At 48.3% G+C, this 27,592-nt stretch overlaps 1 protein-coding gene and 1 long non-coding RNA gene across 3 annotated transcripts in view; one reads left to right on the top strand and one right to left on the bottom strand.

Moving 5' to 3' along the window:
* Window positions 1–87: 87 nt before the first annotated feature.
* LOC311445592 lies at window positions 88–27,435 on the bottom strand. 2 transcript variants are annotated; one of them, XR_014698525.1, is made up of 4 exons: window positions 26,636–27,435; window positions 23,627–23,755; window positions 2,657–2,745; window positions 88–1,587 (listed from the first exon to the last, which is right to left on the bottom strand). It is a non-coding gene; the product is annotated as an uncharacterized lncRNA (long non-coding RNA). The 2 variants fall into 2 exon arrangements; XR_014698526.1 differs by lacking the exon at window positions 2,657–2,745.
* The window catches only part of NTSR1 (neurotensin receptor 1), a 51,924-nt gene continuing 40,917 nt past the window's right edge, over window positions 16,586–27,592 (top strand). Inside the window, exon 1 of the mRNA XM_084537876.1 lies at window positions 16,586–17,826. Within this exon, the coding sequence (XP_084394002.1) occupies window positions 17,164–17,826 (663 nt within the window). The 5' untranslated portion in view covers window positions 16,586–17,163. The remainder of the gene's footprint in view (window positions 17,827–27,592) is intronic.

Raw genomic sequence — 27,592 nt, 5'->3', positions numbered from 1 at the left:
CTTTTTCCTTTTTCTTGCTCCTGCTGTCATGGAGAGAGTCCTTTAAACTGAAGTGGTGATTAATTACCATCATTGCTGAGAGCTGCTGAATTTCCACCCCAAACTCCACGGCTGCTGTGTTTAGGGAGCGCAGCAGCAGGGACCACCCGGCTCCTCTCACTTGCTTTTTGAAGGTGACCTTTAGATTAAAGTTGGAAGCACCAAAAGAGGATTACCCCGTCTGAGATGGCAGCTCCGAAGGGTGAGCACAGCAGATGTACGGGCACCGGATAAGCAGAAGATCACCACTAAGCTGGCAGCAGAGAGCAGAGAGCACTGAGGGCCTGCCGGGAGAGCGACTGCCCCGGGGAGGGAAAGCTCTGCAGCCAGGTCTTGATTGCCACTATCCTAACCAGAGCAAAACTAGGAGAAATCATGGGATAAACTGAGCTTCTGGATCTCCTGTGGAGCTCACGGGGATTGCAATTGTGGGGGAAAAACCTGTCTTTTCTGGTGTGTTCAGAAAAAAAAAGCGAAGCCCCAAGAACTGTGTTCGAACTTCATTGCTATTAATGTAAATGGAAGCAATCACTTGTGCTGTGGGGATTTGTCTGAATCACCAGCAAGAAGAAAAGGGAAAATGTTCTAGTAATTGCTTTTACCAGCTTGTGGCTATTGACAGCACTCTCTGAGGCAATATGCAGTGTCTGAGAGGTTTGTGATCCTTTACCTGAGTTGTCTGTTTGGTTAAAATTGGAAATATTCCCCTCTCATTTGACTGACCACCTGTGCAGGCAGCAAAGCCATATACTTTTTAATACCTGTTGATAACCATCATAACAAAAGTCACAAACCCTCCAGAAGGCTGCTTCATTTGTCTTTTTAAAATGGATGGACCCATTAATTTCTCCCAAGACTTAGGAAAATCTTCTTGCACGCAAACTTAGGGCTGGTTCTCAATATCCGTGCCAAGTGGCAATGCATCTCTGTGATATAAGGAGAAGGAGGGTAGAAAATCACCCTGAACCTGAAAGGAAATGCATTAGTTTATTGCCTCCCCTACCCCCTAACTCCATAATCTGATGGAATTAGGAAAGAAGGTTCAAAAACCAGGAGAATGGAATTTTTTCCCCAAAAGCCCTGGGTACCCCAGAGCTGCTAGTGCACATCTCCATCTTTGCGGAGGATCTTACGTGACAACTGATGCTACCGCAGCTGAGCAGATGCAGAGGAGCAGTGCCATATGTTTTAATGGGTTATGGTTCCTGGGGGATTACTGCAATCATTCTCCTACGGACAGCAGCCCTTGTTAGGAAAGATAACAGAGGCTGAGGCAAAACATGTGTCTTGACAGGGGATGAGTTTGCAGTTGTAACAAGGGGGTGTGTAAGGACTCCGTGGCTGCCTGGAAGAGGTGCCAGGGTTTCCTCAGTGGCTTGGCCCCTCTTCCTTTCTCTGATCCGCTCTTGGAAGGGCTCCATCCTGCAGCTTCATCTGCTTGGCTTCCTTCAGCGAGAGCTCTGCTGCGCTAGAGCTCGTTCACATGCAGCCTTCTGCTCCACTTTCTGCTAATTAAGCACTGCAGTTTTGTTGCCAGCCACCTGGTGCCTTTGTTAAAAAAAAATAAAAAAATAATAAAAAAAAAAGAGTAAATCTAAAACTGTCCTCATTTCATTTCTAGGGATAAAAATTAACTTTTTCATGTGTAAAATCATGAATATGCAGGAAATTCAGCAACCCTCTATCAAACACAGTGAGCTTGGGCTCACTGACCCCAGAAGAAGGGAGGCATCAGGTGCCTTATCTTAAATGAAACCTGATTCCCAAAAAAAAAAGAAATTCCTGTTCACAAATCCCTTTTCTTGTGCCCTAACCATTGTGTAGTCCATGGCCTTTCCCATGATCTGTATCATGCCCTTAAGCTCTCACTTGGGTTTGCACTAAATGAATGAAATCATTCCTGTTAGTGCAAGTTGGGCTCAGTATCCCGTACCAAACAGGAGAGAGATTTTGTGAATATTTCATCATGTCCTGGCTGAGGCCAAACAGAGGAACCATGAAAAGTCACGAAGCATGTGCTCTATCAAGCAGGAGGTGATGGAAAGCAGGCGTGCGAGGCTCTGCTGGCGGCTGGACTTGTGTTGTGGTGAGGGAGTGCTGCAGCTCTGGTACCAAGATGGGCCATCTGTGGTCCTGGGGGGAAGGAGTGATGGAAAACAGAGCTGAATCACCCCATCCATCAGGACACAGAGACACTTTACATGTATTGCGAGTCTCATGCATGCTTATGTTTGGTAGCCCACACATTTTATATTATTCATGGCTAGAAGCTATAGCTATTTGGCTGAAGAAAACTTTGTGGATGAATCCTGCTTTGGTTTACACTCTATGGATAGCAGTGCCACTCTATTGTCTTCACTTGAGTAACAGAGATCTGAATGAGGCCAATGTATTTTGCATGCTGGAATGACGTGCTTATGGAGACTGTCAAAGGACATGTGGGAAGCAGTGGTGGAATTGGGAAATTAGCAAGGCACTGGAGAAACATTAGATGATACCATGTCTCCAGGGCCACAGGGTTCTTAAAGCACTACTCCAAGCCAAGCCAATACTAATTGCATCTTGTAACTCTTTGGTTTGGGGGGAAAATTTGTGCTTAAAAACCTGCAGGACCTACCCAACCCCTTTTGAACCACAAGGACTTTCATTAACACATGGAAGGGGTTCCAGTATTGTCATGGCCTTTTTTCATTTCAGGAGCTTCTTCTGAGGAATAGAGAAGAAAAAAAAAAAAAAACAAAAAAAAAACAAAAGGAAATCAGTTATTAACCACATTACATATGCAAGCAATTTGGAAAAAGTTGATACGTACAGATTAATTAGACTTGAGTTTTTGGTAGCCAAAGAAATAGAAATTTGCCATGGCATAAACCTTTTCTTTTTTTTTTTGGTCTTGCTTTTTATTTTCATTTGCTATTTACTGAGTTTTAAATACTGATTCCAATGTAATGTGCTTCCTAAGTAGCATTAGCGCTGAATCTAAACCAAACATTATCTGATTAAATCTTGACCCAAATGAGTTTGTCTACTTTCTGTTCTTCTAAATACATATTTACCATATGTTGCGTCATATGCTGCTTTTCTTTTTTACTGATGCTTTGGTCCAAATGTTATAGTAATCATATGTTGCTTTTAGTCACGAGTCAAACAAAGTTTCAAGTTTGGTACCACTTTTGCAGATCTGAAAATTAAACAGCGATAAACATCTCAACATCCCGGTCAAGCCTAATGCTGCCACATCTTCCCATCTCCAGAAACTGAAGACCGAGCCTTGGTGGACGTGCACCCTGTGCTCAAGCTGTGCTGAAGCCACCTGAGCACACAGTACAATGTGACCCCATTTAGGGAGAAATTCATCTAAATCTTGTTTTGAATGTAAAACAGTCCACGGCTCCAGATGATCCTTGTTTTCCTGCACCAGCACTTACTTTGCACAGGGCAAGTGTCCAGCTGGACCGAGTCCTTGTGCAGGGTGATGGTGCTGTCACCACAGCATTGGGACAGCCAGAGGTGGGGGCTTCTGGGGAGACAGAGCTGCAGAAATCAGCACAAACACACCTGTGCTTTCGTGGAGTTATTGTGCACGCACACCCCAGGCAGGAACAGTGCTGGCTGCTGCCTCGGGAGATTTGTCTCCTTTCAGGACACCCTCGCAGGCAGCTCTCAACACCCTCCAGCTCGGCAGTCTCAACATCACAAGCCTTTTAGCAGCTGCTGTGCCTCCAGCTCTGGGTCACACTTGATTTCCTCAAATGAATCAACACAGAAATGTGTCAGGTTGGAGCTGGGGCTTTGGGTGTGTGGGGCAAGGAAAGTGTGGTTCATCTGCAGGGAAGGGCTGAGTGCTCCCATCACTGCTTCATCACAGGTTACATGTATACCCTCATTCTTCCCCACACAGCAAATTCAGCCTTCACTTCAGAACCTGGCTGCCTTCCTCCTGCCTTTCTCTATGTGCAGGAGCCGATTCCTGGAGAAAAGGGGCAGCTGAGATGGTGCCGGAGCCAGGGACACCAGGCCCGGCCCAGGAGCAGCGCTGGGGAGCAGCCAAACACCAGGCCACAGCGGCTGCGTTCCCATCAGAGCCCAACCCCACCATTTCCACCCTCTGGGCTGCCTGCAGGCCTAAAGCATCCCTGGCAGCCACCAGAGCTGCAGAAGCAAGAAGACAACCCCGAGCCATTCTCCTGGGCTCTGGATCCGGCCCTGCCTGTGCCTCAGGTCCAGGCCGGGGGAGGAATTGGTGCTGTGCAGGTGCTGGCAGCCTGTCCCCTTCACTCACTCAGCCATTCCCTCTGTTCTCCTCTTCAAGGCCGATTACCAAATCTTCGTGTTAGCCTCAAATAAGTGTCAGTCGGCAGCAAAGCAAGAGATTTTGTGAGCCTGGGGGTATTTTTACTCATTTACGAATGGAAGCAGAGACACGCCATCTGTTGTGCAGATCTTTTTTTCCTTCCTACCAATTGTTCCTGCCTTTGTAACATGGACAATTTCATGATTCTGTCATGCTACTGTGCATTGATTTTACTAAAAAAAAAGATCCAATATCATCAGATGCATCTAAGCAGGGGGCCCAGCTGCATTATCTGCATGTTCCTGGGCGTCAGCAGTAATTTTCAGCGACCTGTGGATCTGGAAGTGTCATTTTTCTTCCCAACTTTGTGGGTGCACATCTGAGATGCACTAAGGGAGAGTTTATTTCAATGAATCATTGGTTCTGACGTTATTCGGAGAGCAATGATTAAAAAACAACAGGCCAAACCACACAGAAATGGTGATGTAATATGTCATTCTCATGTTAAAGAAAAACATTTTGGCTTTCCACCTCTGTTTTAGTTTACATCAGATATACGCATCCATGGCTGGGTCTGTATCTCCCCATTGCAAGTCTTGCTTGCTCATGCCTGAAGATTTCCAGGCTTTTTCTTTATTCCCAAAGCAAAAATAAACAAAAATAAACAAAACAAAACAAATAAATTAAATTAAATTAAATTAAATTAAATTAAATTAAATTAAATTAATTCTACATGTGGCCAAGGAGTTGCTCCAGCAATCAGCTCCTTCCTTGGTCAGATGTATCAGTCAGGTGCAATCCTTCCTGAGGTTCCTGCAGAGCCTCTTTTTTGTTCCAACTTCCAGAGCAAATGTGAGAAGATTGTATGGATCCCATTTCAAGTCTGCTGCTTAAAAATGCCTTGCTTTTTAGGTTGGATGTGAAGCTTAGTAAGCTGTGTATGTATGTGTAACAGCCAAGTATGTTCACCAACTTCAATCAAATTTGACAGCACATGCTAAAACTCTGAGTAACAGGGAAGTGGTGGCTAAGTCAGCCCTCAGCTACCGCTTACAAAGAGAGAAGGTGTGCTCCAGGATGGGCTCTGCTCCATCTGTCAGTGAAATACACCATTGACCAAAGAGTTATACTTGCCAAAGGCTCTGGCATCAGATCTGTTCCCAACAACTCCTTTTCCTTCTATGCTTTAATTTCTGATTGTACCAGAGGCACTAAATTTGCTACAGACATTAAATGGGACTTGTGTTCCTAAGACATAGACATACCATCCTTTTGATGCTTTGGGGCACTTTAGGGGCATCACTTAATCTTCTTTAGCAAGTTTAAATATTTGCATTCATGAGGTGAAGGAGAACATAAATGCAAACTTAGTATTTATCACAGTTGGTTCATGGATTTTATTTTCAAAATTCTCCCTTCTGTCAGAATGACATAAACTGAAGTTATTGGTAATAAATATTCACTATTAACTCTTCTCTCCCAACACTCTCTATGCTCAAACTAGTTGCTCTTCCTTGAGCTTTTTTTTTTTTTTTTTTTCCCTGTTTCCTAGCAAATTGTAGTTTTAGGTGAACTATTTTATAATTCAGGCCAATTTCTGGAATTATTCAAGCATTTAATTTAAAGGAAGCATGTAATTACAGCAAAGTACTTCAGAAAACTTGCTGCCTTGGAGAACACTTGCTTCTGGGAACACATACACATCAACTTGGCACAGGCAGAGCTGGCACCCCAAAACAAAACCTGTGAGCTACCCTGCTTTGGGCTGCAGCCCCGAGTTTGTGTCTAGCAGTCAGCATTGCTGGGTCTGACAGTGGTCCTGCTGAACACACCTACTAAAGAGCATCTCAGGGGAGAGGGTTTCTGTCTGAAAAGCAGAAGTTGTTGTGTTTAATTTAAATGGTTAGCATTTAACTTCCTCCCATCCCACATTCAGAATAGATTATAAATGTAGGGATTTGTATCTTCTTTCTGCAGAAGAAAATCTTCAGTGGGCAGAAATGGGGAAAGTAAGTTAAGGTTATGGTTTCTCCCACGAACCCAAGTTCACACATCCAGTCCACCCCATATTATCTACACTATTTAAATCCATTATGCATATCGTGTTTTCAACTTGCTGAACTAAACCTAAGCTTGTGTACAAAAGGGTTCAATTATATCTATGAAATAATGAGGCGATGTGTGCAATGCAAGTTGGATGTGCTGTTTGGATCAGCTGCAGATAGGGGGCTGTACCCAAAGAACGGGCACAGAGACAGGTAATTACATGCCTTATTGCACTGCTGGTGCTGAGCCCAGCTCCGACAACAGCAGCTTGGAGCAGTAATAGCAGGTTACCTGGAGTTTTATTGCAAACTGAGCTGTTAGCTCTCTCTGTGCTTTATTCCAAGGCAAGAGCATTTCTTTGCATTTGATCGCACAAAATTTCCTTCACTCATTTGTGCCAGGGTAGCGATTACACTCCAGAATGAAGGCTGCTGTCTGAGCCACAGGAAAACCATCATAAAATCACTTAACACCATTTAAGCCATAGAGGACCAAACATTACTGCAGCACTGCCAGCAAACCCAGGAGCTGCAGAAACCAGGCCATTTCAAGGGAGACTGTGTTTGAGGTGTTTGCTGGCCAAACTAAGTTCAAAGCCAAAACCAAGCATGAAGATCTGCTGTTATTTTCTAGGTTGGCAAAAAATAAAAAATAAAATAAAATAAAAATAAATAAATAAATAAATAAACACAAGCTGTAATAATTAGTTCAAGATTCCAAGATATGCATGTGCATTGAGTTAGAGGGAGTGTATGGATTTAGGCCCTGACATTTCTTGGCTCATTTTGATTTAGGTGGTGGCATGGGAAGGTTGAAACCTGTTGGTGGTGGTGTTGGTTAGCTCCCAGAGTCATCTGGGAGGTGGCAAAACTCAGAAAATCCTCATTTCTGGAGCGGGTCTGTATGGCCAGGGAGGTAGTATGGGGTTCAACCCACCACAAATCCAGGATACAGTGGGGACAAGTTGCCCATTAGGGCTGTGTTTCCCTCCACCCTCCATGAAAATAAAACAACTCCATCAGCAGCCACTGTTTGCCATGGAGCAGATCCGTCTCAGATAGGAGAGGGAGAAAAGGGTTGTCCCTGCTCTATAAGCAGTCCCCAGAGGAGTACTAATAGTAGGCTATCACACGGTGAGGCTGGTGGGAGGGTGAGCAGAGCTCGTCAGTGAAGTGTGATTCATTGGGTAACCATTTTACAGAAGAACTTGCAGCACTAATCACAACTTCTCGGTTGCTAATGGCTTTGAAGAGTTAAATGAAGAGTGAAAATAGCTTCTCGCTCTTGAGTCCTCTGTGAGCACTTGTAAGGAAGTCAGCAATTAGGCAAATTAAGAACCTATAGAGAAATTTTCCTTTAACATCTCTAGTTGACTCTTAGCACTAGAATAATAAATTCAACCCTTCAGTAAATGAGCATGATTCTATTGCACCTCTTGCATATTAGGAACATCGCTTTCTCGCAGATACTCTGTGGTTGAATTCAGAAGCCACAGACAGGAATAGGATTCAGCCCTGGAGCAAAAAGGGGCTACTTGGACTCCCCATCTTCTGTTCTCTTCTTTGAGCATCCTTTGAGGTGAGACAAGGCCAAGATAAAGCTGTGAGCTGCCACTCCTGAGGCTAAAGCAGAGTTATGTGCTAAATATCTTGGATTAGTTCTCATCATCTGCAGCAGCAGGAAAAGGACCTGCCATGACAGGACCCCTGCAATTTAGTTTTATGGATGGACAACAGGTTAGTGAGAGCAGGATTTGCACACCTGCTGCTTTTATCTGCTGTCAAAAATCTGCTGTAAACTAGTTTTGTTTAAATATGCTAAATTGTCTCTTAACATAATCCATTTTAAAACTTGAAGTAAGAAAGTATTTGCGAAAAATGTTTCTTTTTATACTGCTTAGAGTATAAACTGAGCCATGCCATGCAGCTAACTCAATATCTACAAATGCCCTTTTATTCCAATAAAAGATGAATGGAAAAAAGTGGCCTCCTTATATTGCAACAGGTTTGTATTTCATTCCTCAAGTCTGCCCTTTTCCAAGCATATTCTCAAGTCTATCAGTTTCTTATTCTAACTGGTATATTGAGTTCATAATAAAAACCATATGCATTCTTATCAAGGAAAGCGGACAGCCTGAGGGCATTGGCATATTTCTAAGCTGCTTGAAGGGGATTCTGGATAAGTGAAGATCTCCATCAAAGTATACATACAAGCAAATGGGAAATACATAGCTTCCTAAAGCATCAAAATACAAGTCTCTGCAGAAGCTTGTATGACTTGCTGCTTTTTCAGATCACTTGCCACTTGTTTCAGAGGCCCACAAAATAATGTTTAAGTTACTCTCCCAGTCATGATACACCACTGAAACATCTCCAGTGCCTCTGTTTCTCTAGCAAGATACCTGAATGAGACACCCCTGGAGACAAGCTGTTTAGAGACAGCAGATGAAGAATTCCTAGAAATCTTTCTAAGTAACTCCTGACAGTTATGTTCAATAACCTCACATTTTATTATATGGCTCATACTATTATATGTCTCAAACATTAGGGAAGTATTTCAGAACATTGGTTTTGCTTTACAAATTAAATTGTAAAGGTGAAAGAAAGTGGTGCCTATATTCCTCTGTACTTCAAAATTATAACATATACAAGCAAAACTGGGGACAGATTCTGCCACTGTGAGTTCAGCTTGGTTTTTGGTTTTTAATTTTTGATTTTTGCAGATTCCATTCCTCCTAGTTCCTTGCTGGCAGAAGAGCATTCATCTTGCACCAAGGCTAAGCCCATGTAGCTCCAGGAAAGGCAAAGGCTGTAACTGTTTCTGCACCATCACCCTACACATCCACACCAAGCTGTCTGGTGGCTGCAAAACTTGCTGAAAGATTGATTGATTGCCTGAAGAATCAGAGCAAATTCTGGAGAATCAAATCATTTCAAGAAATCTTTTTGTTAATTGAACTCTGTTCCACTATCTTCCAGTTCATCTCACATCTACTTTGTGGCAGTTATCTTCATTATTACCTCTGTGTTCACCATGTAGTGAAATACAACTTTCTTTCATGAAATGGTCATTACTGAGTAAGAAGGACTCCATCTAATTTTTCTAACCTATTTCTCATCCCCTGTCATTAGTCTGGCTCTGCTGATGTTTAGCAATTTCTTGTATGAATGCACCCTTCCACCCAAATCATTTTCTAGACTTTTTCCTCCAGCATTCAGCCCTGGATTCAAAGCTGGGTGTGCAGTTCTTCTATTTTGGGCACTGACAGAAAATCTTGTACTGCACTGAAAGAGAACTGATTTTGGTTTCAAAATCCATACATGGTCTTTGTGAGAAAAAGTGAAACAATGCAGCCTGGATTCCTGTATATATGAACTGGGAATATGGCTTGCTTGTACATGTATAGGCTGTCTCACTGTAACAACCTCTCAAAATTTCCCCAGTTATAACCATATTGCCCTGCTATGCTCCCCTTAAAAACTCACTCAGTATGACAAGGTGTCCATATTTCCATGTGTTTGGAGGAATACAAGGCCAGTAATTAACTGTTGTTAACAAAGAACATTTTAGGATGAAAAATAGGTGCATGTATTTTCCTTCCCTTCCTCCCAAAGTAAACCTGAATACTGTATTACACTGAATCCATCCCTGTGGCTTTTCAGGACCATGCAAGGGCTGGTTAAGGCTCCTCTTCTGGGTGTTGTGAAGTCTGAGCTAGAAATAAGCCGTTCTTTTAAAAGTTCTTTGCACCAGTGAAGGGGTCCTTATTTCAACAGAAGAGGTGGATTATTGTCTTTAAAAGTTATTCAGGAAGAATAATCTTGCACTGCATTTTCTTTGTAGTATTCCTGGAGGCTTCCATGAAATAAACCTTCCCTTATTTCATAGCTATAGCAGTGCTAGATCAATTTTGGCAAAGATATCATAGAATCACCTGTTTGCTTCTCTATTAGGATTTGTCAAAATTTGCCCTAGGAGCCAAAACAGTTTGTTTGTGATTTATGAGAAAGTTAAGAAAAATTGCTGTTGTCCAGAGAGTTCCTGTGCTCAGTAAACACCTTGTCAAATCAACCAAAGTTTTATTTCATATAAACTGTTTTGTTATTGTAGTTATTTTCCAGACTGTTTCTATACCTGTAGTTCCCCAAACAGCTCTGATCAGACTTTCAAAAACTCTCAGGCAGTGAATGCAGCCACAGTCAAGCCCCAGTATCACACTGAAAGGCACTGAATGAGCTCCCTGTCTAATTCAGGCTGAACTGATTAACCTTCCTGACCATTTGTTTGTCAGTTTTTGTTTTCTTTCAGCTTCCTGCCTGCCTCCTCTGGCTGTTCTCATTCAGTTTAGCTTAGAGCAGTCCCAGGGCTGCTCTACATTATGGTCTGAGCTGCTACCTAACCCTGGGAACCCTTTCCCTAGGGGTGGCTGCACCATCCATCAAGCCATAACAGAAGAAAATCCCTCTTCAGGGACCCTCTGTCCACTCCAACCAGGTTAAAATATTTGTGCTGTCTCTAGGCCAAGATCCTCTGACTGAGAAATCATCCAGGTAAGTCTGGCCATGAGGAGGAAGAGAAGCAGCAGCAAAAAGTGAACTGTGCTTAGGGGTGAGGTTGTGTTTCGGGGAGGCTGTGAGCTGGTGTCCCTGCAGATCCGCTTCGATCTGTGGACAGCTCAGCAAGTGCATTAGGGGTGAAATATCCCCAGGTGGGTCCACAGAGCAATGTTTCAGGCAGTTCACTACATGAATAAAGCCTTCCTCTTAGGCTTGTGTTCCGCATCAGGTCCTGCAGCAGCGTCACAGAGAGAGCAGCAGGACAGAAACGTGACTTTTCTGTGCCCAGGCAGCTGCATGATGCCATCGCCTGTAATGGCAGGAATGGAGTTCAGGGAATAAATGTCCCCTGCAGCCTCTCATTCCTCTTCCTGGTAATAACCGTGAGGGACCTTCTCATCACTCAGGGAGGCTGCAGACCAGCACCAACATCCTCTCCTGCCTCCTCTAACAGCGAGAGGGACTCCAGAGCTGGCTCGGAAGGAGCCCAGACTCAGGCAAAACCAGCGTGCTGTAAAAAAATGGGAGGATGTGGGCTCTTACGGGGAAGAATAGCAGGAACGAGCCAGATTGCACAGCACAAATAAGACACATTTACAGCAGGTCACAGTGTGCTTTGGAAGGCACAAAGTGCCAAATTTTTGTGCCTGCTGAAGTGGCACAGAGTGACTTGAAAGCAGTGTAATGTGTCCCAGGAAAATTCCCACTGGGAACTTTTCAGAAACCAGTCCTGGGGTGATCAGGGGCCTCCCCCTCTGATCCCCTCAGAAGGAAGCTGCAGGCCGCCATGGGGCCTCCCCTCGGCCTGCTCTGCTCTGGGCTGAACAAACCCAGGGCCCTCAGCCACTCTTCTTCATATGCCTCGCCCTCCAGACCCTTCACTATCCTCGTAGCCCTCCTTAGGATCCTTAATAATAGCCATCTGCCTTCAATTATTGTGGGGTGTCAGAAAACAAGGTCACATTTCCTGAAAAATCTCGGCACAGCATGTGGGCCAGGGCCTGAGCCAGGGGCTGCAAGCAGCGGTGAGCACTGTGCCTCGTGGAGCAGATCTTTTGGAAACTGAGCCGCTGCCCCCCAGAAAACCGGGGCTATGATAGTGGATGACGTCTCTGATAAGCGAGAACCAGAGGAACCAGAGGAATCCACTTGCCCTGTGGATACCAGCACCATGCTCAGGCCTCAAGGGCTGCGGTGGAGGTTCCCGGCTGCAGCAAACTCAAACTCTATCTCTTTGAGTTATATTTTTTCCTGGGGTAAACCAGGATTTTTGGAGGGAAAGCCAGTGTGGCAGTGTGTGAGCATGTCTGCCCACGTGTTGAGCACTTAAATTGTATATGAAGATAAAGTGCATTTATTGCCACAAGGAATCTGGTCTGAGCTTGTTGCAGTAACAACTCGAGGGACTCAAAATATGCTTTTATCTCTACACTAAAGCGGTTGGTATCTCCTGTGTATGTCCAGATGACATATCTGGCTCTGTCTGAGACAAATATTACAAGGTCTATCAGCCAGTACATCTGTTAATTTTAAAGGAGCTTTGCCAAAGTAGAGGGATGAATGCGAACATCCAACACGCAGAAGATAAGACCCATACAAGGTAACTGGACACCTCATTTCCCAGCTGTCCATTCCCAGAGACTGACCCTTCTTCCGAGTAATTCTCTTGCCAACATCATCATACACATCCCAGTGTGTCCTGTTTTCCAGTTTCCTATTTTCTTTTAAATCTGCCCAGGGACACAATGCTGGGATGTGTGATTATTGCTCTGTTCTGAGTATGGTCTGTCCTTTTGCCGACCCACACACCACCGTTCTCACACTGAGAAGTCTCAGCAGGTTCCTCTGCTACAAAAATCAGAAGCAATAAATATCCCATGTATCAACTGCTTTGATTTAAAATACTCTCCTGAAATCAGTCCAGCCAAACACACTAAATAATATGCAGCAGTTGGGGATCTTTTATTGCTCATCCAAACTAGCAATGCTTTATTTTGCAATATCAGTTCAGGAAAGGATGCACTCCCATGCCTGTCAGTAATGATGCATTCGATATTGTCATCAACAAAGCTGATATATGTCAATTTTTCTATCACCCCTTTCTCCCTCTCTTTCTTGTTTTTTTTTTTTTTTTTTTTTTTTTTTTTTTTTTTTTTCATGAGCAGCATGCTTAAAACAGCCTTGTGATGCCCAGTATTTTACCTTCCTAACCCACCTTACATGCTCATGGCTTCTAGAGATGTTTGAAGAAGGGACTACCTGTCCCAGTGAATCCACTGGGATCTGCTTTGAAAGGCTTGAATCAGCCCCGCACTGTTTTACTCAGGAACCTGCTCTAACAGGTATTTAGGACTGGGACCTGGCACCTCAGCAAGGGAAAGGGCTGATGCTGTCTTTTAGCACCTGCTTCTCGCAGAGCTTTCTGTCTGCTGCTTTCTGTGTCCTTCAGAAAAATCCCACCTGGAGAAATCAGACTGCAATAGGGTTAATGTGAAAAATTCCTAGGGGTCCCCAGTTGCAACAGGAAAAGCAAAGAAGAAAAACACTTGGGTCAACATAAAAGGGAGTGAGGCAACCTGTTGGCCTCATATCCTGGGCACTGTGGGACCCTCAGCTCAAAGTCCAGGAAGTTTTAATAGACAAGGTCTTTGGGTGACATTTTCCTGCAAGATTTTAAGTAAATGCCTTGCTGTAACATTTGAGATCAGGCTCCCGTTGGTTTCCACGATACTTTTCCTTTTTAAGCCACAGACACACACATACAAAATATATTAAAACGAGCCCAGCTTAGCTAAAAGGTCGGCTAGTTCAGAAACAAACAGCGGGGATTTAGGTTGGAGGCTTTGGTGCACAAGAAGAGGGCGATGCACCTCTGGCTCTGCTTTTACTTGAAGGAGAATGCCGATGAAACCCTTGCAGGGAGCAGAGGCAAAGTTGTGAAGAGAGTTTTGGCATTCGTTTCAATATCCCACACAAGGAAGGGAGTGCACATATCCCTCAGACCACACACGAGCAATGGGGAGACTGAAGGTGCATTGGGAAGATGTTTTCCACGGAGAGGCAGGAACAGGGCTGGTGTCTTCCCTTGGCACAGCATCACCTCTGCCTGGACAGAAGGCAGGACAAAAACTTTCTGAAAAGACAGGGGAGAGGCTGACCCCCTTCCGTCTGGAGAAAGACCAAGACTTTCTTTTACTTTCTTCTTTACAGGGGAGCACACTTCTAGCATGGAGAACAGCAGGGTTGCATTTCGGAAGTCAGACTCTGGGAAGCCAGCAAACTCCATCTCAGCTGGGATAAGCTGGTGGTAATTTTTCCAATGCTGGTTTACATTTGAGAACCACATCATGATTTCACATCTAGTCGTGTGCCCATGCCCTCAGATGGTCTCTACCAGAGGTGCAGGCTAACTAGTTGTGGTGAGAGAGGAGCAACATCTTGGTATCCTCATCTGCTAAGGACACCCGAAAAAGAGCCAGCCTAGCCCTGTCTGCCTGACCCCAGACACCCAGCGTACTACAAGGCACCTGTAACCACAGGACACCTTCAGCAGCCATGAGACTGGTCTTGGGATCTTGTATGATTGAGTCTTTTATGTCTTTTATCCCAGACCATGAGATAAACCCAGATCCACAAGAAAAAAGAACAGAGCAGATGCACATGCCCATGCTAGTGGGAATGCTTCATGTGTGGCTGAGCCAAACTTGCCAAGGAATTAATAGGATGTACTAAATTAATTAACTCCCAGAAACATCCTGCTGAAGCCTTTACTGATTGGAGCCCTCAGCCTGTTTGTTAGGTGGTAGGTACCCTTCCAACGAGCTTTTAAGAAAGGAGAGATTTGGCAACAGACACAAACTGTACCAGCCTGGTAGAGCGTTGACTGTAAATCAACAGCTGCATTGATTCCAGGTAGCTGATATTTCAGAGCGTAATTGAGATTTTCTTTTAATTATATTTCTTGATATTGCCTGCCAGCACTTGGCATGGAGGAGGTGGTTCACTGAGCACCCGGGGACAGCTGCTGGGACAGAGCAAGGAGATGTCACATCCTCCTCATAAGCAGCCGTGCCTGCATTGTCTGCGTGCAGCAACATGAGGCAACAGGATCCAAAACAGAGCCTTTCTACAGACAGCAATTGATATAAACGTGCACACACACACTGTAAAATTAGACCAGCAGATGGGTAGCTTGTTTGTGGGGATAGCAATTGCTTTCCACAAGGCCAAAATGAAGTTACAGGGCCAGGAAGAGACAATAACTCTTCGTTATAGACAAGGATCCCAAAGGAACTCTCTCGTTGCCTCTGGGGGAGAAGAGCTTTAGTGCAGGAGCGTGGGTTTGGGCTTGGATCATGGGGCCAGAAGCTCCCCCCAGCTGGGGGGTCCAGGAATAGGGATGCTGGGCACACACCCCAGCTGCAGCTCTCCCCTGGAAAGAGTAGGTGAGCACAACCCACCACGTTTCATGTCCCACTTCCCTTCTTCGGGATATTCTTGATCCATCCCCAGAACCCGTCCAAGGACCAGGAGCAAGGGGTGAGACCAGCTGGGAACACCAGCCCTGGCAAACTGCTCTCTGCTAACAGACATTTCATAGCAGAGGCTTTTAAATGAAAGGAACATTGGTTTTAAGAGATTATTAGTCATTCTTTAAACCAGTGTGGGATGAGGGCTAGAAAACATCTCCCTCCGTATTTGTATGACTACACATGACTAAATAAATCTGGTTTTGGTCAGCCTTCCATGGTGACCCTGTCAGCCAGATTTAAGAGAAGGAAAGTTTGGAGGAATATTGGCTCTTGGTGGATGGTTGTGTGAAGGCCACTGTGTTCATGCAGCCATTATTTGTTTGACTGCAGGTTTAGAGCCCTTCTTGCATCAAATGGATAAGCAGTCCACAGGTGCACTCGGAGCCCACTGGTGTTTGGGAACCCAGCATCTGTCCATGAATACATGGGAAAAATTATGGTCGTCTTTGACCAAATCACGGATTCCCTGGATGGGATTTTCCTAGATAGCTTCTGTGCAGTAGCAACAAGATTTATTGTGGAGACAGCTGAGTGAGCAGCTCGCTGGGGTGTTACAGGGAGCAGCCCCCAGCAGACCACTCAGCCATGCCCATCCTGGGGGCTCTTTGGTGTGGAGGATCCCCCTTTGACCCTCAGCATCTCTTCCGCATCACTGCCCCTGCAACGGGACAGTTCAGAGAGATTACACACCCCAAAGCTGAGCATGTGGGAGAAGGGAAAAGTCATGGGGAGGGGAACCAAAGCAAAGCAGCTCGGTGCTGTCACTGTGCTATGGGGCTGAGAGGTCCCAGGGCAGAGGGAGATATCTGTAGGTGTTTATTTTTTCCCCTTTTAAATTGCATTTATCCTAGAAGCAGCAGGGTGGGGGGGATGCCCTCAAATGGGGGCTAGCAGGGGGGATGTCCAGGGGGGATGGAGCATCCCTGGTGCCTCTCACCTCCCAGAGGCCAAGAAGAGGGGGTGTAAGCAGTGCTGGGACCCCTCTGGACCCCCCTGCCAGCCCCCAGCTTGCAGCCCCGCCTGTGCCTGGCTTTGCACGGGATGCAGAAGAGGGGATACAGGAGGGAGCAGGGGGTAGAGGGTGGGGTCCGGTTTGGGCAGAGGGGGCTCTACACCTCCTCTCCCCCAACCCAGCTGCCGGGGGGGGCGTTCTGCTCCTCCCCATCGGCTCCGTTTGGGGTTGGGGCTGCGAAACCCTGGGGCGGCGGCGGGGCTGGGGAGGAGGGAGGCGAGCGGAGGGGACGGCCCCGGACCGGGGGAGGGTTGGGGGGGGAAGGAAGGCAGCTGCAGAGCGGAGCCTCCCGGCGAGGCTGTGCGTGTGCATGTGTGCGTGTGCAGGGAGGCTCCTGCCCTGCCAGGGCACATCTGGAAGCCGGGGAGCTGCGGGGAGAAGGAGGAGGAGGAGAGCTCCGGAGCTGCCGGGCTGCGCGCAGCCGGGCAGCCAGGGGAAGGATGCTGTGGTGGTAGGGGAGGGGGAACCGGGAGGGGGACACGAGAAGGGGAGGGGGTGAGTGCGTGTCCCCCGCTGCCACACACACACACACACACCCCCACGGGCACACGCACACACGCACGGCAGCCCGGGAGGGGCAGGCGCCTCCTCCCAGCAGCCTTAAAACCGGCCGAGTCCCCCCGGCGGGGCGCAGCGGAGGCTCCCGGCGAGCTGCAGCCCCCGACGGGGCGACGCTGCCCCGGGATGCACCCAAACGGTTCAACCCCCGGAGGCACCCCCGGACCTCAGCCCAGCGCCTTTACCAACGCCTCCAATCGCTCCGACCCGCTGCTCCCCAAAGGGCCCGACGAGGAGGACCTGGACGTCAACACCGACATCTACTCCAAAGTCATGGTGACCGTCATCTACCTGGCGCTCTTCTTGGTGGGCACGGTGGGCAACTCCATCACGGCGTACACGCTGGTGCGCAAAAAGTCGCTGCAGAACCTGCAGAGCACCGTGCACTACCACCTGGCCAGCCTCGCCTTCTCCGACCTCCTCATCTTCCTCCTCTGCATGCCCATCGAGCTCTACAACTTCATCTGGGTCCACCACCCCTGGGCTTTCGGGGGGGCCGTCTGTAAGGGTTACTATTTCCTGCGGGACGCCTGCACCTACGCCACGGCGCTCAACATCGCCAGCCTGAGCGTGGAGCGCTACATGGCCATCTGCCACCCCTTCAAAGCCAAGAGCATCATGTCCCGCAGCCGCACCAAGAAGTTCATCAGCTGCATCTGGATCGCCTCCTTCCTCCTCGCCATCCCCATGATCTTCACCATGGGGCAGATCTACGCCAAGGACCACGATCCGGACTCACTCATCTGCACCACCATCCTGGATGCCTCCACGCTGAAGATGGTCATCCAGGTGAGAAGCCAGGCGGACGGGGATCCCGAGTGGTTGGGGTCGGGCAGCTGCCTCCTTTCCCAGGCTCTGATAGCCCAAATTTGTTGGAGTCAGGAGGGGAATGGGGATCTGGGACAGGGGGAGCTGGCTTGGCAAGGGGGGATCCCAGCAGCCCTGATGGGACAGCCTGGCTTGGGGTGGCAGCAGGGCTAAGGGTTGGGGTGGCAGAAGGGCTAAGGGGTCAGAGGGTGACTCTGCTCGCTGTGAGCCTGCTCAGGGGTTAATCCCACACTGGGATAAATCTTGCATGGGGTTGAAACCAACCCGAGACAGTGCAGCCCCCCCAGAGCAGCTGTCCCAGTGCATGGAGCCCACCCAGTCCCGGAGCAGGACCCCCCTGAGCCGCACACCCCGGGGTACCCCAGCCCTGCTCCACTGTGCAGCCACTGCTCTGACAGCAGCGGAGCAGGAGCACTCGGGTTCCCCCGAAATGTGGCAGCTCATTGCCAGAAAAATGCACAGATCTCCCCCCCCAGCATCGCCTGCAGCTCCTCTCCTCCAGCTGGAAAGGGGCCAGCAGGAACAGGGGAAATAAAACCGCCTCTCCTCCCCCTCCCAGCTCCTTGGGTTGATCCACGGCTCCTTTCCTCTGTGTAGCACCAGACCCCGATGTCAGAAAGTTTTGGGTACAAGCACAGGCTTCCGAAAGGAAACGGCACCTTGAAAGCCAGCAGCTGGTATTTTGGCTGTTTCAGGGCAATCCGTAGCTGGTTTAGCCAGCAGTCCCCTTCCCGAGTTCGGGAAGGCTTTGCTGGTCTCCACGCGCTGCTAAATCGAACACTCCCAGGCGTGGGAAGGATTTCAGCCTCAACACTTGCAGTGCTCCGGTGCTCTGAGGGCTCGAAGCATTTGTTCACTGGAGCATTAGGCTTGAAAAATGTAAGAGGAGCGGAAGGAGAGGCGGAAAGAGCAAGACGCCGATCTCCACAGCTCCTCCGCTGCCAGGCTTACATGTGAGAGCTCCTCAATCTTTTATTTGGAACATGAATTTTAGGTGGGTTTAATCAGTAGCCAATTAGAGTTTAAAACTGCAAGTGTACTGACGCCTTGGAGATGTTCCTGCAGCCAAAGGGAGGGAACGCGAATGGAAACAAACCAGAATCCTTTCTCCTGCTAAAAGGGGGCGAGGGTACAAGCGGGTAGGTTTAAGCCTGGAGCAGTTAGATGTTTAATCATGTCTCTCCAAGTTTCCCACCTCTGCCCCCATAACCAAAAGCACTGACTTCCCCCTGAATGTCGTCCTGGTACCTAACTTCTACCTTGAGATCCTGGAGGCTGTATTTCTCCTGTACATGCTCTGTAGCTTTTGCCAGTGGCAGGCCAGTGTGCTTAACCCAAATTCTCTATTCTCTGAGGAGACGTGAGCCGTCTGATTTGAGAACAATGTGGTTGAAATGCATTATTTCCACTCATCTTCCTTTTAGGATTAGACTCCTGCTCTGTGTTAACATGATAGGGCTAAAGAGAGCGGATTATTTCCTAGCTACGTCTTCGGAGATTACAGTTTAAACAATTCTCAACATATTTTACAGTCTTGCTATTATTCAGGATCTACCTTGTCCTGCTGCCCAAGAAGAAGCAGGCAGACGTGAATGTGAACTTTGCCTGGGGGCTTTTCCTTGTGTGTTTCATTTGAAGTTCACTTGTGACTTAATTTAAAAGTAAAAAGGAGGCAATTTTTGGGGGGAGCTATCGGGGACTGGGGGGTGAACACCATGCCTTTCCTTTTCAGGGGATCTGAAATGGGGCTTTGCTAAGATGGGAAGGTTATTTAAGGGCTTGGGCTCGTTCCTCCAGACTCTGAAGGAGCACACACACAGTGAGAAGCAGGGCCCGGGCCGGGGAGGGCTCCGGAGTGAATAAGCAAAGCAGCTGCAAGTCAGGGCTGAAGTGCACTAATGGGAACCATCGCACAGCGTGTGGCCAGGCATTTGCACCTGGTACGCTGTGCAGAGGTTTAAAAAAAGGCAAATAATGGAAGACCTGTGAGAAATGGCAGTGGTGATGTGGGAGAGTGATGCACAAAGGTCCTGCAGCTTGAAAGTCGGAGCCCTTGACTTTTGCAGAGGACTGAAGCTGCTTTCGAGCAGGTCTCTACATCTCTGTGTTCATTTTCTGTCCTTAAATTAGGCAGAGCAGTGATACACTTGCTCAAGCTGGTAAATCTCTGGTAATAACTCACTCAACATATTTCACTCTTCCTGTTTGGCATACTGTCTAAAGCAAACGGGGATGTTTTTGGAAACCATCAGTTCTCCGAGAGGTTTTATTTGGTGACTGACTGCAAGCCAGTCCCCAAACAGAGCGAATGTAGCCATTTATAGACTCGGAGCCCACTGAGAGCTCAGATAAGCCCAGGAGCACGCTCCTCCCTGGACTGGAACAGCCTTCCCAGGATGAATATTTGAGGGTATTAATTTAAGTCTCTCTTTGAAAAGATTCCTCACTATTGGCTTTGAATTTTTAGGTTTTAAAGGACAACCCCAAGGAAAGCTAGGCTGTGCAGACAATTAGGTTCCTTTACAGTGAGAAAAAGAAGAGTAACTATTCAAACAGCACTTGGCATATTAGATTTTTGCTCATATTACTTAGCTTGTACCACTAAAACTGCACGGCCACTGGAAGAAGCCCCGGCTTTGGTTATCACCATCCTTGCAGCATCCTAAATCAGGCTGCAAACCTGGTTTACTCTGTGCTCCTCAGCGCCAAGCCTGCCTGCTACTTCTCTTGGTTAGGGATGTCTGCTTTGAATATTGGCATCGGTTTGGGGTACGGTGGCAGGAATAAGTCCATTATAGCTGCATCATTTAGGTCTAGTTAACACTTGAACTGGCAGACGTCCTCTCCCGTACGCTGCAGCCAATTTGATGGTGTTTTTCTTTTTTTCCCACACAAATTAAGCACTTCTCAAAGCCATTTCCATACAAGCAAATTACTGTTTTCATGCCACTTCAACTGGAGGAGGCTGTAAAAGCTACTCGTTGTGGCAGCACCAGATAAAAGAGCTCCAAGACAGAAGGAGATCAGTGCCCTGTTCCTTTGCAGGTCGGTACCTGTGGTTTTGGCTGTTGTGGTTTTGCTCTTGGCTCTGGGGCTGCTCCCCGGAGCAGGGGACAGCTGAGCGGCTGCCCCACGTGCTGCTAGCACCATGCACTCTCCATCCTCTCTTTAAAAAAGGTGTGAATTCGAATGGCCAGAGCGCAAATACCATTTTCCTGTAGTGCTTCTTACTTTACCTTGACAGATCTTTTCCAGAGAGGTCCTCAGTGAACCTGGGGTAACAGAGGAAGTTTAAAGAAGTCCCCGCGATCCTGGTGCAGCTCCCAGCACCCAGCACAAAGCCAGGCAATTCCTTGACCTAAAATTTGAGGATTTTAATGAATCCTGGTTACAGAGGCAGTGGAGATGGGGTGTGGGCAGCTCCCTGCCAGCCCCTAACTCAATTCACAGCACGGCACAGCCTCAGCTCGGGTGGCATTGCTGCAGAACATCCCCTACACCACGTCAGGGCCATTTGCAACCTTTCAGTCTCAGCAGGAAAGCATTTCCTCCTTCCTTTCAGAAGACCTGCTGTTTACGGTGCCTGGGCAGAGTGTCTGACACACGCTGGTGCTTTGTTGGCACGGCCAGCTGGTGTGAACCCATTTATTAAAACACGTGGCAGCAGCCTCCACAAACCATCACAGCCCCACTGGCTCCAGGTGGCTTGTTCCATAGGGGAACTTCTTGGCAAGCACCCTGGGAGCTTTTGTGGCCCTCCTCACCGGTTTTGGTGGGCTGCAGGTTTTTTTGCTGCAGTTCTGCTCTGCATCAGCCCACCCTGCAGCTCCCGTTGGTTACGTTTGATGGAGCCTGCTCCCACTTCTGCTGATTTGTAGAGTAAATAGCACCACACATGAAACAACTGCCTGCCCACGGAGGTCCTCTGCTTGCTTTCTTCTTGCGATGCCTTTGAAGGAGTGTGCTGAAGAGCCTCAGACCTGGAGGGGATGGGAGGAAGGACTGGGTGCTGGAGCTGGGGGATGCGAGGTGTCCCAAATCTGTTCCCATGATGTGACCTGTGCCTTGGCTGCCTGGAGTAGCCCCTTCTGTGGTCATCTGCTGCCTGGCCTTGATGCTTCGCTGCCTACACACTCTTCCAAGGACATCTATTCAAATCCCATTATCTGAGAGGCCCAGAAAGTTTTTAATCCCGTGCACGGTGCCACAAACCCCTCTGTATGCCTTCCTCTGACAAGGAGCACCCTTGGGACGCATGGGGAGCCCCCTGCCCCATGGGTGGTGTGGGCAGTGGGGCTGTGCCCGCCACCTCCCGCGTCCCCACAGGACACCCAGAGGGGCCGTGCGGGTCAATCTGGCAGGGCTCTGCTCGTAGTACACAAAAAACAGCCATGCGTAAAGCCCAAGGGCTGAGCTCTCTCTGAGCACATCGTATCCAGGGTTAGGCGATGGCCTCAGCCCAGGAATGCTGCGTTTATACCAGCGGGGCTGCAGGAGCTGAAGTCGGCCTCTTTTCCTTCAGTCACAGCCAAATTCCTGCTATGGCTTTTAATAACAGTCCTGTTTTCAGTCACTCGCTACAGCTCCGCACAGAGATAATCCCCCCCCAATTTGAGCCAAGCTGACAGAACTATTTTGGCCACAGAGACCCCACAAAGGGTCTTTGCCCACCAGGCAAGCCCCCCCGGGTGCCGTTAGCCCCTGCAGAGGCAGCAGCACGGGTCAGCACCTTGGTGGCAGGGCTGTGTCCGATGCAAGGTGTCCCACCAGGGCACGGTGCTCCTGTGGGTGCTGCCAGACAGAGGAGAAAATGAAGGTGCTGGTGCTGGAGTGTGTCTGGATCCATCCCTGCAGTGATGGAGAGAGACACCTGGCCCGGGGTGATGCCCATCTCTGGTGGTTTGAGCATCCCTAAGGAGCTGCCTCTTCCCACAGGCTGCCCAGGGACCCAGGGGCTTTAATTCAGCCCCACTAATCCCCAGCCATTTACACCATGGTCTGTCTTACAGCCAGATCTGAATTAAATAAGCTGCTGTGTTCATTGCTTTACATAACCACTTGGCCTGCTGGGTTTTGCCAGTTCTTACATAATTTCTTTTTTTTTTTTTTTTTTATTCACTTGATTTCTTTTTTCCTCCTCCCTCCCTCCCCCCCCCCCCCTCTTCCTGAGATGTCAGCTGGAGGGAATAAAAAGTGAAGAAATGCGGCCCATCAATTTAGCTTTTAGGTTTCCTCTTAACAGCAGTTTGTAAAGGCAGCAGAGATGAAGGTAATCTGGTGGTTCCTCTTGCCAGAGAAGAAAAAAGAAAAAAAGAAAAGAAAAGAAAAAAAAAAGAAAAACCTGCAGCTGCCTTTAATCTTCTTCCAAATCATTTAAAACAGCTATTTAATTGTCTTCTCCCTCCTTCCTCCCTCCTTCCCCTTGAAGGCTCGCACTCAGCTCTGTGTCGCATCTGCTGAAGGCTCGCAGATGGCACCCTCACTCCCTGATGTTCAGAAACACTTCTGTGTCCTGCCCAAGGCACCCGTGGTGGCATCGTCCTGCCCTGGGACCCCCAGGTGGGTGCAGAGCAGGGTCTGGGCATCGCGGCTGCCACCGTCACCTTGTCCAGCTGTGAAGCTGCCGAGGGCCGTGGCAGGATGGGTGCTGCTCTGCGGAGGGGGTGGCAGTGATGAGATGGAGTTTGGTGGCCATCTAGCCCTAAATCAGGCGTGGTGAGGTGGTGATACCGAAAGCCCCAGTGCTGACGTCCCTCCTTACCTTTGCTCTAAGCAGGTGGAGCTTGGTTATTACACCCCTGACCCGGCTGGTTGCTCTCTGGTATCAGCCACTCACCCCACGTGAAGCTGGAGGTGCTTGCAGCGCTCATCTTCCCTCTCACAGCTCAGGCTGGCATGGCAGAGAAAAGAGGGTTACAAATTCTCACCTTTCCCAGCCTTTTTCCTGCCTTCACACCAGGTGAGCACCCTGCGGACCCTTTTCTGGTGTGACCTGAGGCCAGCCCTGCCTTGGCTGCTGCCCCCTGCAAGGACACATCTGAGCCGAGGGTCTCGCGTGGAGCTGCCCCCGCTCTTTGCCTCCTGTAGGTGCCGTTTCTTCAATCCTATTTCAAAGCATCGTAGGTGTGGGATTATAAAACAAGCTGACGATAAATCGGTCAAGCTGATGTGTTATTCAGGAAAAACATGCTTGGAGATGGTTCAGGCAAGGTGGTGGTGATGGGGCGCTGACCATCTCTGGGGAGCAGGAGTTTTTGAGCTGCTGTTTTCCAGTGTTTTCCTGCATTCACGGTATTTGTTGTTAAATCTTCTGCAGATGGGAGGAAAATAACAGGGAGACACTTTCATATCCCTGTACTCAAACTCCTGCCTGGCACATCTGTGTGCACGTCCATCCTCCTCCCTCCCTGGGCCACCAGGAACCTGTCCGTATTTCAATATTTCTCAGCGCAGAAAGTGTGCTGCTGGGCTTGGCCCCACGGGGGCTCCTTTTCTCCCAGGAAAAACAAAAATAGAACGAACAAAATCTTTTTTAACAGAACTTTTGATTGAGAAAGTTCAGTGAGGTTTCTCTGAAACTTTTAATTTCTCAGGGACCAGAGCTGACTGTCAGCTGAAGACAGCAGTCACAGAGATGAGATTTTCCTAGTGGGGGAAAAAAAAAAAAGCCTTTCATATCTGAAAGGAAAAAAAACTCTCTCTCTTTTATGAAAAGTGCTCATGAAAAACCTGGAAGCACCTCAAGAGACGTGCCCCAGGCTCAGTGCTGGGGCTGGTGGCAGTGGTGCTGGCTCCAGCAGAGCCACCCCTCGTCCCTGTGCCCGCCGGCTCCTCGCCCAGAGTTTGCACCCAGCCTGCGGATTTACATCTCCCCAGATGCTGCACCCGGTGCTGTAAATCTCCCTTTATAAAACCTTCCAGTTGTCCCTCTGCCAAGTGCATTTCTAAATATATAGAAGACCAGACAGGGCTGGGAATATCATCTGATTTCAGCACCGTGCTCCCTTCTCTTTGCAAATGCCTGCTGGTGCTTCCTGCCAACTACTACTCCCTCTAGATAATAAAGAATAAATTTAGGGTTGCTGCTGCTAGAGCCAGCGTGTGCTCTTGAAGCAAATGCTTCACCTGGCTTTGAGAGAAGTGTCCCTCCTTCGGGGAGCTCCTCTATCGCAGTCTGCACTGAAAGGAAGGAGATGAGCAAGCAGGAGGGTTGCCTGTGCAAAAGGGTGAAGCCTGCAATGAATTTGTGGTTGCCTTCCCAGCCCGGGCTGGTGGGTTTTCTGCCCTCGCAGGCTGAGCTGAGTAACCGTGGTCTCAGTACTTGGTGGGACTGCTCCCTCGGAGAACTTGTTTAATGAGTCCCTAAGTACCTGAGCGTGTTCAATACCAATTTAATATTCACTTGCGTTTCGCTGCTATTCTGTGAATTTTTCAAAACCACCTTATAAGAATGAAATGCACGCAGCCACTGGGAAAGTTTAGCTCGTTGCTTGCATCATCCTATCGATTGCTCCTTCCATTTTATCCTTAAGGGGACAATTTATACATTTAATTTACTCTTTTCATTCGAAAGAGACACTCATAGGAATGGCTTTCCCTCCCCAAAGCCCACAGTTAATTTTTTTTACTACTCTCAGTTATGGCCTTATGACTGTCATGCTTCCATGTCCTTTAACTCCAAGTGTGTGATAAAGCACTGGAGGAGCGAAGGGAAATACAGCTCCAGAGCAGCCCAATGGAGCTGGGGATAAAAAAAATCCCTTCAAAGGGCAAAAATTTCTGCAGGCATGTGGCTAGAAAGCATGTCAGTGTGGAGAGGAGTGGGACACACAGCCCGTCTGTTCACCCTGGTCCAGCCCGAGACAAAGCAGTGCCAGGAGACAAATCCTTTAGCAGCAGAGGCTCCGAGAGGCAGAAGAGTCAGGGAGAGATGTTGGGAAAAAGCAGCAACAAAGAAAGTAACTGATAAGTTCACAGGCTCCTTTGAGATATGCCTTTTTTTTTTTTTCCCTAAAATTGAATTGAATTTTCTTTGCTCCTGTTCCCAGCAGCACAAGAGGAGGTAGGCTCGTTGCCTCGTGGCTGCGTGGTTTTCCTGAGGAAAATCCCTAACGAGTGCATGGAGAAAGCAGAGGGCCTGGGTTTCGTGTTTTTGCAGCAGGTTGGTAAAAAAATAAGCTGGCAGGCTCCGAAAGCTGCTGAGGGAATTAGAGAGGGCTTAGCAGGCAGGGCAGCAGCAGCAGCCAGGAGGGCAGAGGGATGTGGCGTGACAGCACAGCCACCGGTTGCCTTCATCCCACGCTGGTGCTCTCCTGCCTTTGTGTTGGTGCCATCAAGCCAGGCTCACCACGGGGCACCAAGGCTGTTCCCAGAGCCTAAAGCAAGCCAGAAGAGCCCCAGGCCCTCCTGTCCTGCTCTGGGCTCCAGATGGTTGATCCCAGCCTGTGCTCCTCCAGCCCAGCACCTGAATCCTGCAGCCTCCTTCCTGCTGCCCCAGAAAGAAGGGGGCCAAACAAATCCCTTTGCTTCATGCCCTGCACACTGCCTGGCCCTGCAAAACCCCTGTGCTGGCAGCTGTGATGGTGCAGCAGGCTTTGTGGGGAGCACCAGCACCTCCCAGGGCTGAACCTCCTGCAGCAGCACCCAGCCTTGCGCCGGGGCTTTGACTGCCATCACCAAGGGCTTCAGCTCTGCTTGGACATCTATGCAGCCGAACCCATCTATTAGTTTCTCCACTCTCAGGCCAAGAGCAGTTTCTGCAGTTCCTTACCTAAAATATCCGATGAATTCATCTCCGCGCCGTTTAGCACCAGCTTTGTTTTCCTTTTCGCCAGCAGAGCAGGACTGGCCGTGTCACTATAAATAAAATAGTCGTATATCAAATGAAAACAACCACGTGCTTGAGGTATTTTGCTGAACGTCAGCTCCAGCAAACCCCTCCTCTTTCCTGCCATGCAGTGCCCACCACCAGAGCCTGGGCTGACACCGTAAGCCCCGTTAAGGGGTTACCTGACCCCAAAATGAGTTTTCCAGGGCACCAGACTGCATCTGCCCACTGCATTGGGAACAGCGCTCACACTGGAGTCTGCAGTCAGCACTGGGACGCTTTTTGACTTAACTTGGCCTTTAATTTATTTATAACTGCATATCCAGCAGTTGGTATCATAGTTAATGCAAATAACATTCAAGCGAAATCCCCACTGAGAGGCACATTATGAAGATTAACAGCCTGGCTTTTCTATTACTCCGGTTTATACGGCGCTGATTTGCACTTGGTGCTTTTTAGACATGTGCTAGGATAGTGGAATCGAGTAACCTACATCTAAGGCTGCCATTCTGCAAAAAAAATCAGTGCTTGACATCCTGCTATAGGATCCACAGCCCAAGGAAAGGTATAAAAACCTCTGGGACATGCTGACATCCAGAAAAGCAGGAGAGAAAGAGAAGAAAGCAGATGGGTATTGCACAAACGAGGGTGAATATTATTTTACAAAGGGCCCCCTAAGCCAGGGGAAGGGGCCAGGCCCCCCCAGCCCTACACCCTCACCTCCCCCAGCAATGCCAGTGACAGGGACCTGCAAAGGTAAATTCCACTGATCATGCAACGTGCCATCTGTGGGGGTTTTATTCCTTTTAATTACGTAGCCCATTTCCATTTTAGGCGAGCTGTCAGGAAAATTAATCTCGCCAAGTTTCGGATGCCATCGAACACATTCTCGTGCTCTGC

This window comes from Aythya ferina (genome assembly GCF_964211825.1).
Source record: "Aythya ferina genome assembly, chromosome: 16".
Taxonomy (NCBI): Eukaryota; Metazoa; Chordata; class Aves; order Anseriformes; family Anatidae; genus Aythya; species Aythya ferina.
This window is presented reverse-complemented; position numbering and strand designations above follow the sequence as displayed.